Source organism: Schistocerca serialis, chromosome 2 (assembly GCF_023864345.2).
Source record: "Schistocerca serialis cubense isolate TAMUIC-IGC-003099 chromosome 2, iqSchSeri2.2, whole genome shotgun sequence".
NCBI lineage: Eukaryota > Metazoa > Arthropoda > Insecta > Orthoptera > Acrididae > Schistocerca > Schistocerca serialis.
Window position 1 is genome coordinate 742,669,190 of NC_064639.1, and position 12,598 is coordinate 742,681,787.

The following is a 12,598-nucleotide window of genomic DNA, read 5'->3' on the forward strand; positions in this document are numbered from 1 at the left end:
ACCAAAAGGATTTTGTGGAGCAAAAATTTTAAAATTTCGATAGAAGAACTCTTAGACTGTCTACCTTGAAAGGAACATAGCATGAACAAAAATAAAGCAAAGCTCAGAAGAAGAGTGAAAAAACAAGCAGAAGCTCATATTAAGCAATGCTTTAAGAATCCAAGAATGACGAAATTTAAAACAGGGGATTTGCTACATGCCCAGACTCATGGAAAGTCCAGTGCATTGCACAATGAAATTTTTAAATTTAACTTCATTTATAATAGCCCTTTTAAAATGACAGACACACCACTTACCAATGCTTACTTTCTAGAGCACCCCATGTCTGTTAAATATCTTGGCTTTAGGCGTATCAATGATCTCTAGGAATATACTGCCAGAACTGACAACGAAATGGCGTTGGGGAAAACTGTATCATTTTTTCAATTGTTTGAATATAATGATGAAATTTCTACTGGAAAGTTGATTGTAAATATATTTGTAAGATGTAACTAATATTGATGTTTAAAGAGTAACTTACAAACTGTTATAAATGAGTATTTTTCTTATAACATTTGTATAAATGTATAGCCAATTAATACTAAATATGGAATATGAGACGAACTAAATAAAACAAAATATTCTAAATAGTTACATTGTTGTATTGGACAGTGTGTAAGTGAGTAACAGTGTGAGCAATAAAAGGAGGGACGCTATGAGATTACACTGTACAATACGAATAGAGAATAAAAGGTAGTATAATAAATAGCATCGATTTTGTTTAAAGGAAGATGAAACAAGGTAAGTGAACTAAATGATAATGTAAATAATAAACTACTTGTATGAAAAACTGTTGATAACTTCTTCTATTTTTCTTTTCATAGAACAGTAAATAGTGTATACATTCACAACAAAAATTTGCAATGTAGGTTTCTAAAATTTTATTTTTATGTTACACTCTATAAATGATGGGATACATGATGTGAAATCTATGTTTTGTGGGAAATGAATGTTAAATATTGATGTAGCTTATGAATTCTAACTAATGAAAATGTGATGCAAAAGTGTAAATGTAACAAAGCATGTAAAGCTCTCGTCTCGCATTTGAACATACTTACTTCTTTATAGTTTCCTTTCTCCAGTATACCTAAAAGAAATGTGGAGCATGTGTATTGTATCTACACTAAATACACACAACATCACATAACATCTGTTTTGTCATAGCTACATTTACATAATTCATAATTTTTTTCTAAACCTATTTAAAACAATATCTTAGTAATGTATTGATTGTAATGTTAGTATTTTTATATTTTGTTTGATTTAATGTAATTTTGTAACACTATTACTATGCAAAAGTGTGTAAGAGTAATCGTTACTTTTAGCTATTGCGTAATATCTCACACTGAGTATAGTTTAAATCACATATCTTTAAAATCACATGTCACAATGCGCCCACTATATTAGTGTCATGCCCACTGAATTCTCCCACTGTATTAGTACCATGCCCATTGAATTAGTAAGTCATTACATAGGCAGTGAGTTCCGAGCAGCCTGGAGAGCAGTATATAGCCAGTCAATTGTTTCTGTTGGTAAATGAGTCAGCACGTAGGAGAAAATCGTCTGTATGTGAGGAAATATGAACAGTGTACTGTGCGTAATATTGTAGCAAAAAAGGTGATTCGTAGTGATCAGATGGACAGTACCTTGTATTGTTCATAAGGATGTGGTTTTCTTGAGATAATAGGTGAAAAAATGTTAGAGGGCACGAAAGGTGGACGTGCATTGGCATAAAAATATCATAACCAGTCTCAAGTTGACAATGTATCGTATACAGCTGTTGGACCAGGAAATATATGAGATGTCATATCGAGAGAAGAAGAATGTGGACTCAGTACGTGATCTGTACAATGGCAACAGATTCACGAGAAATCGCTAAAAGAGCACAAACTTCGTTGATTTCGCCCATCCGAGGCTAGACCTAAGTGTTATGTTAATTAATCGTTGTTACAAGGTTCGGCTCACTCACTGAGGTTATCATGACAAGAAAAAGTATGTTAATTTGAACTTTCTGTTTTAGGATTTATTTATGTATCTTTAGTTCGGCTCACTCACTTAGGTAACGATGAACATGATTGATGATTTTAATTAGGATGATCTCAGTGACCAAGTGATGTCTTTCATTGACGTCTTCTTGAGGAGCAGGCTACGGATCCCCCCGTTGTTGAAGAAAACAACAACTTCATTGTTTGGCCAATACCTAGGCATCCTGTCGCCCCTCAAGCAACGTCCCGCTACAGCATCCGATCCTAATTCTATAGAGTATGTTCGGTACGTTTTGGGAAAGCAGATGGAAAGTAGCAGCTGACATCCAAGCAATATGGTAACTTTACGAAGTCTCACCACCGATGACTGGCTGCATCTGAATACGGCGTACCTAAAGAAACTTCTGGAATCTCTTCTTCGCTGATGTATCAATGCTAAAGGTGGCGTTACAAGATATTAGCTTGCTGTCTTCTGGGAGATGACTGATTTTGTTTTTGTTGTGAGCTTTACAGTAAAGAGGAATACAGAAAAACGAAGTATCCTATTGTCATTTATTAAACGTCTGATGTAACAACTATCATGAGTTAACTTCGTCTATGTCACTATTAATTTGTTCTGAAAAGTCAGAAGCCTCGTCCTACACTCGTGGCCATTCTTGACCGCATCTAGCAGCCGACCTCGCAATGTCGTCACTAGGGCACGATCTCGCAGATGAAGGGCCGCTCCAATTCGCAGGAGATGTCAGTGTAGTAGCCCTCGCCATTCAGAGACAGGCAGTCTTCATCCTTCCTGTTCTTGGGCTCCCCGCATCCCCACACTAAGAACTCCATATCATTCAAGTGCCTCCCTGGAATCGGAAACAGTATTTCAGCGAGTTACCTTAGAGGTAAACACTTAAAAACATTGAGTGTATTTAATACTACTGTTGAGAAGAGTCAGGATTTCCATGAACACACTCTTTCCTCAACAACGTACTTCTTTCCACCACTGAAATAATCTCTCTCTCTCTCTCTCTCTCTCTCTCTCTCTCTCTCTCTCTCTCTCTCTCAGTCCCTCTCTCTCTCTCTCTCTCTCTCTCTCTCTCATACATACATAAATTTATCCTTGTTCCACTGATCATGAATACAACATTTCGTTGTGATGTGGAATGTGTCACTCTAACATAAATTTTCTTTACACAAAATATGTTTTTAACATTTACTACTTCATACCTAAGAATTTTTCTATTGAGTAGAAGGAGTTGTCATTCAGAGATTCTTTTAATTTTCTTTTAAATGTTGGTTGGCTATTTGTCAGACTTTTAATACTATTTGGCAAACGACCAAAGACTTTTGTGGAAACATAATTCACTATTCTCTGTGCCAAAGTGAGATTTAATTCAGAATAGTGAAGATCATTCTTTGTTCTAGTGTTGTAGCTATGCACTTCGCTGTTATTTTCGAATTAGGATGGGTTATTAATGACAAATTTCATAAGTGAATATATGTATTGCGAAGGTACTGTGAATATCTCAAGTTGCAAGGTGCTCTTGTGTGGGCTCCAGCTATTATTCTGAGTACACGCTTTTGTGCCATGAATACTTTTTCTCATCATGACGAAATGCTCCAAAATATGACGCCATATGAAAGCAGCGAATGATAATAGGTACAGTAGGCTAATTTACTGACGTGTTTATCACCAAAATTTGAAATAGCCGTAATAGCATAAGCAGCTGAACCTAGCCGTTTCAGTGGACCATCGACGTATTTCGTCCAATTCAATTTCTCATTAGTGCACACACCCAGAAATATTTAGTATCCTGCCTTAGCAACAGACTTCTGTTCATAGTCTATATTTATCAATGATGTTATGCCATTTACAGTACAGAATTGTATAAAGTGTGTTTCCATTTGCAGAGAACCACTTAATAATTTTCTGAAAGACATTATTTGGAATTTCCTCGGCTGATTTTTAATTGTTCGGTGTGATTATTATACTTGTATCATCATCAAAAAGAACTAGCTTTGCATCTTCATGAATATAGAGTGGCCAGTCGTTAATATGTATATTAAGAACAATTAGGGACCCAAGACTGAACCCTGTGTTTCACCATTATTGATATTTCCCCAGTTAGAGGACTCTGCTGTTTTTTGCAAACTATCTGTACTGTTAATGTCAACCTTCTGCATTCTTCCAGTTAAGTATTAATTAAACCATTTGTGCACTGTCCCACTCATACCACAATACTTAAGCTTACCTAGAAGAGTTTCATGATTCACACATTCAAAAGCCTTTGAGAGATCACAAAGTATTCCAATGGGTGATGTTCGGTTATTCAACGCATTAAATATTTGATCAGTGAAGGCATATATAGCATTTTCTGTTGAAAAGTCTTTCTGAAAACAAAACTGACATTTTGTTAGTACTTCATTTTTACAAATACGTGGTGCTACTCTTGAACCCATGTCTTTTCTAAGAATTTTGGATAAAGCTGTCAAAAGTGAGACTGGGCGGTAGTTGTTAGCATCAGATTTAATCCCCCTTTTTATGCAATGGTTTAACAATAGCGTATTTCAGTTTATCTGGAAAAATGCCCTGTTTCAGTGAGCTAATACATATGTTGCTGAGAATTCTACTTATTTGCTGGGAGCAAGCTTTTACTAGTCTGTTGTAAATGCCACCAATTCCATGTAAGCTTTTACTATTGAGTGAATTTTTATTTTCCTAATTTCAGTGGGAGAGGCGGGTTGAGTTTCTACTTTATCAAATTTCACAGGTACTGCCTCTTCCAATACTGCCTTGCATTTTCTAATGAATAGCTGGATCCTATTTCTCTACAACACACACACACACACACACACACACACACACACACACACCCTCACTCACAGTGTCAAGAAATTTTGGGTGATACGACGTAGTAAATAAAGACAGGCCCTTGGAACGAGTTCTTGATTTGGAACTTGTGGAATTCAGACAGGGATAATTAAATTAAAAGAAGAAGAAAGATCGTGATCGAATACTGTTTTTGGTTCCACAAGCTCTTAACATTGCGTCGTTGATCTCCAATGTCACTGACATCATGCTCCGGGCTTGATTAAGGATGGATATGCAATTCGCTATTTTTTGAAGAAATGTTTCCTGTGATGGACGATTTAAACTGAAAATTGTATCTAGACGGAGTATATGTAAATGTTAGTACGCAGACGTAAACCCTGCGAATTCCTAAGGACCATTACAAGAGCAAATCTTTTTCCACTCTCTGTGTTGTAAGAATATTTCAATGGAAATTATAAAACATCGTTTCACCTAATATGTTGAAGCTAAACAACTCATAGAAGACGAGTTTAAAATGCAGTTTATCGAACCATATGCTAATGACATCCCAGTCCTTACTCCAATTGAAACAGTTATCGGCTCATACGCTTACTATCTTCGACAATAACTGCATTTACAAGACCTGTTTTTTCTTAAACGGGAAAATGGAATAGAGATTGACGGATGAACATTTCCGTCAGCTTAGCAGGACTGAAACTAAGACGTAGCTGATGTCCAAGACAAAAGCCCAAGTGTCTCACTGACTGTACTTCTCGCAGTACCTGTTCTTTTTACACTGTAACATGACAGTGTGATTAACAGTCTTATTTTTCAAAACAAGTACACAAGCCTATATTACTACGCAAAGATTTGTAAGGAAAATTTTTTTCACTGCAATGCAAAAGTGAGAGCATTTATATTTTAAATTATTTTTAATTACTTAGACGAAGACATAAACTAGTGAATGTAGAACATCTTTATGCCTTTTAGACAGTTTTGTAGATATTGAAACAAAAGGTAAGTTCATGGCAAGAGGTAAAGACTGTGATGTACTGACACAGACTAAACGAAGAGCTTCCCTCTATTTACGAGAGGTCACAGAAATGTGATAATATGCCCTGAACCGTGATTTATTTTCAAACAATATTTTTAAGAATTTATTTTATTTACTAGCGATTCATCAAGAACATTAACACATTCAATCACACTATGTAAGCATGGAAGTAGTTGCCAGGGAGTAACTGATGACATCATAACCAAATTCCTTTTCACAAATGGGAATTTTATTCACTTTAATAGTGCCCAAAAGCATTTTTTAAAAGAAACAGATTTAAAATTATAATCAGAAAGCACTCTCTAAATATCAGAGTTAGAATTTATTCAGAGGCAGAAAGAAACAAGTTTTGACTGTATGAGCTTTCGGGCGGAGAACCTTGCCGCTCCCTTTTGACATGGCCGTCGTTACGACCGCTCATCACAGCCTCTGAAAGACTACACTGGTGCAAATCTGCAACACACCAGATAACTTTAATCTGAGAGTTTTAACAATTTACACAAGCTCACAAACTATGCACCCCCCATAGGAGGGATGGGAATGGTACAAAACACTAACAATTAAAATATTAACCTTGCAACCGAAGGTGCACTTTGATTTTAACTTCTAAGAAAAGTCTTACGGTGAAAGGGTGGCAACTTTATATACTAAAATGATCATTTAAATAAAAGTCCATGAAATGCAATCTTATATAAAATTCTGCAAGGTTGGCTAAACAACAGTTAAGATGCTCTACAGTACACAGATACCGCCTCTCAAGATCATAGGCAATAATATCAAAGTTTCCAAAGATCAATACATATTTCAGGTATTAGGCAGTTACACTCAAAGCAATAAATCCGTTAACACACCAGATCCGACAAACATGACAGAGGCAGCTACTAACGTACGGTAGATTGATAGGGATATTACCGAACAACCCGAACCGCAGGTTGCTCTAACAGCTACTCCAAAAGGGAGAAGGGGACCACCCAGTTTATAAACAACCACCTTCCCGCGGGTGGGCAAATGGAGAAGAACGGTGGGACGACCCCAAAGCAAAACGGCTGTTGTCCTCACCAAGAAAACAAGTAGAATTTAAGAAGAGTAAATCAAACAACATATCACCAATTCCTTAACTTCTAATAAACTGCGATTTCTCGAGAAGACCTGGCGCAGCATCCCCAAATCGCTCTCCCGAACCATCCGCTGCCAGCCGCTTCAACGGACGCAGGAAGGCGCGCCGATCTTTTATTTCACGACGTCATAGGTCGCACCGGCCAGACTGATGTCGTGGGTTGACTCCTGTTGCTCTCGTGTCGACCGCGAAGTCACTACCCCTCACTATACGCCGCGGCCCACTGGATTCACATGGCGACCTCACATGCGCCGACGCTCATGACGAACAAGTCATCTTGCGTCTCAGTGGGCGACCGACCAACCGATCGATCCAACCGCCAATGACCAATGCCTGAGCAAACTTGAGCGGACTGGCGGCCTAACGCGCAGACTCAGATGCAGGAACTAAGCCCCGACCGGGCGACCACTCGCTGAGTTCTCTTACTGGCGGAGTGGAAAGACTCTCATTCTGCCGGCTTTAAAGGTTGATCCGAACGACAGACATACTAGCACTCTGAACGACAGACAGACACTAACTGCCTAACAAATGCGAACGCGAGACACACTAGCAAGCTGGGGACGAGAGACTGACCCAGACTGCCTGAATGGCGAGCTCATAGCGCCCCTTAAATGCACGTGAACAGATAACCTTTCCCCTTTCCCACCAGAGGGAGACACCAAAGCTGTGATTGCCACAGCGGCGCCACTGCCAGAAACGGAGGGCGACTGCTTCACACTACGCCCTGCGGCGCGCTCTTCAAAACAGCAATTTTTATCACGGCTCATTCCCTTTGTATGATAGAGAACGGCGCGGCACTTTACTTATTAATTAGTTATCGTTGACTGCATCAAACGGATGTAATACAGCTCGCAGTGGACGGATCACTTTTGAAACCTCATCTGCCCGCCACGAACTTCTCTCCCGTTGATAGAGCTTCACCTGAATTTGAAAGCTGTCTTTTTCATGCATCATCTTCGTGTGTGACCATACCCTGTCGCCCGTAGTGAGCTATTTCATAAATTTCGAAAATTCGTTCTTCTTAAGCTATTTTTCACTGACGGAAATTTCATTCAGCGAAAATGTGAAATCGAACTATTACTACACAGCCTTACATAGGGTTTACAAAATATTTAGTTCTTACCTTCTGCTTTTATCTACTTCTCCAATTTTTTGTTTGTACTACTTCAAAATTTCCAGCTAGAAAACGCTTTGTGTCATGTAAATGTTCAACAACATCACAAATTGTTTTCGTCAGTGCAGACGACATTGAGGTCATGTGCCGAGATTGTGAACACACTTTCTCTCTGACATTATACTTTGCGTTCACATTCTTTTCTTAAATTCCACTAATACTGACTTACACGTGTACACCATTCAATTACTCAGTAATTCAATTATTTCAGTGCTTTAAGTTTGTCACTAGGTTATTTCTGGTTGTTTCTTCTGTTACTGGGTGAATTATTTCTTTCTCCTTGGCTTTTCATCCTAGTTACATTTCTGGGAAGATCCCGGGTGGAAATCCGGACTCGGTATTCATAAAAGCGCCATCAATGAGCTAAGAAACTATTCTCCAGAATATGGCCAAGTACATTTAAGTACTTTCTGTACATCGTTTGAGATGGATGAAGGGTAATTTATCTTAGCTGTGACCAATTTGCTTCCTCTTTCACAGGTAAACTCAGTTTTTGCTCCGTTCTCAAGCAGCTCAACAACGATGACAGGACGAGGTGTTAGAGTGTAGCCTGTCTTATGAAGTAGGCTGGTGAGTAATTAATTATCCGGGCTGAATATAACGAGAGTGGTTGTTGCGAACATAGGTCTGTGTTCCGATAAGCAGCCTTCAGAGATGTTTGCGCACACCAAAGATATCAGTACGTAGTCTGCTCAAGAATAACACGCACCAGGTATGTTTAAGTGTTTTTTCTCAATACAGGCAATGTGCGACATTTTCAAAGCTGTTGGAAAATGTTATTTAACAAATACAGGTTCCCAGCAGTGCGATCAACGTTTTGAAATCATCTATACGGTGATGTAAGCTAAGATCCGAAGTGTCACACGCTGCTGCCATTCACTGTTGTGGGCCGTCGATTGCGAGTAATCGAAGAAAAAGAAATAGCAATTTCTCGTGATGCTCTTCAGCTTTAGAAAAGGAACGTTTAACAATTTGGTTACGGTAAATGCCTCATGGACAGTAGATTGTTGGTTGGGGTGTTGTCAGGTGCGTTCAAATTTTTTATTTTTAGATCTTTATCGAAATGAATTTGTTCACTATTTTTATTCATTTCATTGGGTGGAATGTAATTTTTTATTTCTATTCGTTTGTAGCATGTAAACAATGAATTAACTTTTTCAATGCTCTCAGTTTTTTCTTCCTATCATTCTTTTTCAATTTGGCATCGGAATTTAATTACTTTTATTTATCTACCATAGTATTTAAACATTTGAAATTGCCGATGTATCGATTAAAAAATAAAAGAGAAAATAATCTGATTATACTGACTGTGCAATGGTGTCAAAAATGTACCTTTCATTACAAGATGTCATTTTGTTGGATGTTAAACGTCATATCAACATTTAAAGCAGTATTATTCCATTAAACACAAAGTAGCGCAGATGAAGATTTAAACTAAATAACGCATTATAAATGAAACGAAATTCAAGGAAAATGAATGCAATGATAAGGGCAAAAGAATGGGGTAATGAAATGGAAGAAATGAAACCAAAATTATTGATGCAAATGAAAGCAATTAAATCGAAATTAATATATAAAAGTAATTAAAACCATGTGCACAAAGATTTAAATTGGCAAATGAATGATAACACAAAAAATGATGGAAATTTTTAAAAGTTGATGTTTCGATTAAAATGGTGTGACAAAGACATAGTAATAAAAAAATCACATTTAACCCTATTAATTTAATAAGAATAGTGCCCAAAGTCATTTCGACAAATATATAAAAATGAAAAGTCTCAGTGCACCTTACAAGATTCCAACCGACAACTTCTAGCACATGAGGCCTGTGCTGTAACCTTTGCGTTTGGCGACTAGCGTTTCAATTGTTTGTTTTTTAAAGATAAAGAGAATCACGCGAAATTTTGAATTGTTTTCTTCGAATACTCAAACGGGAGCTTACAAGGGTCAATGGCTTTCAGGTGTGAAACTTACGACATTACTCTGCATCACCATACAGATGATTTCAAACAGTCTCTCAGCTGATGATCGCTCCTTGTAAGACTTATTTTGAGAGGTATGCACATACGAACCTGTATCCGTAACGAAGTCGCCTTCGACTGCCCGATCGGTGAAGCCAATGTGGTACTCGAGGCTCTCCGGCGTGATAAGAGTGCGCAGGAGGGCTTCGCCGCGGAGCCACGAGTCCGTCACGGCCAGAGTCGCGTTCTCGGAGCGGCACACCTCGGCGGCTTCATTGTGCCTCCGCTTCTCCTTGTGGACCTTGTAGAAGCGGCCCGCCTCCTCCAGCCAGCGGTACGAGTCGGGGACTCCCACGGAGAGCAGGCGCTCGCAGAAGAAAGGCGACTGCCAGTCGCAGTTGAGGTCGTTGTACAGGCCGTCGTTGCGGGTGTTGACGCAGTTCTCTTTGCCTTCGTGATCGCTGGGCTGTTTGGGCTGCCACGGCAGGAAAGGGGCTGGCCGACCTGCAGCAAGACATGCAGGGATGACTGCGTGCACGCAGAGTGACAAGTACGCTACAATACCAAGATGCAAATTCCTGCTTGTTTACAGAGATGGAAGACTGGTTGAGATACAAGGCTCGACTTTCATATTTAATTTTCTTGAAATTAGGTTTTGGCTCCCCTAGTGGTTACCTATGGCACTGCGGCGCCGGGGTTTTAATATATACAACTGCGGATGTGTACAGTACCTGGGGACAAACAAAAAGGTAGTTAGGTAACTTTATATTTTCTAGGTGGCAACCAAAATTCAGAACTACCTCTCGCACAGTTGAAATTGCCCTCCACCTGGTCCTCAACCACTTCAGATGAATATTCGAATGGTTGTTTCAAAAAGGATGGGATCAATTGTCTTCCCCATTTTTGCGTCCAGTTGAACTTTAGCCCCATTTCCCCCTCTGGGACATGACAAAAACCATAATAATGATTGTGGTGTTATCTTCAACAGCATATGAACAATATACACTCTAAGATACAAAAAGGTTCAGTTCTATCAAAAGGAGCTTCCCACAAAGGACATTACAGCAAATGTGGAGCCTGGAATCCATATGTTATCACAACAATCCGCCGATGAAATTAGGACATAAACGGCCAGAATATCAGGCCTATGCAAAGCGAAACCACCTTGCAGTAATTTGTACAAAGCGGGAAGGAAGGCGCTGACGGTGATCAATGTGGATACAACCATCACTCAACTAAGAGCTGACAAAGATAATGCCACAGTTTTGATGAAGAGAGAACGCCATGAAGAGAGAACGCCACCACAAGAAGATTACTGAGCTTTTGGTTACTATTACTTATAAAAATCTTCAGAAGGATCCTATAACGAAAGTTTTGAGAACTATCAACCAACTGGTAAAACAGTCTTCTTCCTCTACGGGCGATAAAAAAGAACTCTGCAGAACCGACGCTTATCCACTCAGGCTGTCTAGCCTACAGAGATGCATATGCCAAATGTTCCTCTGTGAGTGCCATAGGGTCTACCACGCGTGAGATGGCTCGATATCTCGCCTCCTTGCCTATGTTGGTAAAACCGCCAGTTACATTAAAAACTGAAGGAGATTAACGTCGGATCAAGGGACAACCCTGTCAGCTTTGATGTTGTGTCCCTGCTCACTAGGTACCTAAACGAAACTATTTCATACATAGCAGATATTTTTCCGGCTAATATAGTGGCTTTATTTAGACCCTTCCTTACCACAACTTATTCCCAGTACAAGAAGAAATCGACGGATTGGCTATGGGCAGCTCTCTTATTCCAGCTGTTGCCAGTTTATTGATAGATTTCTTCGAACAGCGGGCGCTGAGACGCGCAGTAGAAGATCAGCTAAGTCGTGCCGTTAAGGGAACAATACATTTGTACTTCGGACTCACGGTGAAGAGCAGCTGGACGTCTTGTTAGAGCCTCTCAATGGTATTAAACAAAAGATACAGTTTACGATGGAGAAAGAGAGCGACGGGTGGCTGGGACGCGGGCCATAAGGTATAAAGACAAGATTCACACACTGATACATACTTCCGGAAGGAATCAATCCCTCATTCTAGATCAAAATGAGATGTTATTAGAACCTTGATGGACGGAGCCAAAAAAATCTGCTACCTGGTTTATTTGCAGGATGAATTACATAACTTGCGGTCAGTCTTCAAGGAAAATGGATATGCTAGTGGGTAGACTGATCCATCAAAGAAGAGAAGAAGCCGGATATAGCAACAATGATTGTCATTTGGAAAAAATTTCCTCCCGTTCATTAATAAAAGTACGGATCGAATCGGGAAACTTTTTGTCAAGTATTGGGTTGAAATGACCTTTTCACCCAACAATAAGATGAATGAGTATTTAATAACATCAAAAGATGTACGGCACGCTCAAGAAACACCTGCGATACATAAAATTCCGTGCAATTGCGGACAAGTGTATATTGGAACTAAGA

At 39.2% G+C, this 12,598-nt stretch overlaps 1 protein-coding gene across 2 annotated transcripts in view; it reads right to left on the bottom strand.

Moving 5' to 3' along the window:
• Window positions 1–2,562: 2,562 nt before the first annotated feature.
• The window catches only part of LOC126457946 (macrophage mannose receptor 1-like), a 77,018-nt gene continuing 66,982 nt past the window's right edge, over window positions 2,563–12,598 (bottom strand). For both annotated transcript variants that reach the window (XM_050094676.1, XM_050094677.1), the window contains exons 5-6: window positions 10,239–10,631; window positions 2,563–2,872 (exon numbers count right to left, since the gene is read on the bottom strand). In XM_050094676.1, coding sequence (XP_049950633.1) covers window positions 2,718–2,872; window positions 10,239–10,631 — 548 coding nt within the window. In that variant the 3' untranslated portion in view covers window positions 2,563–2,717. The remainder of the gene's footprint in view (window positions 2,873–10,238; window positions 10,632–12,598) is intronic.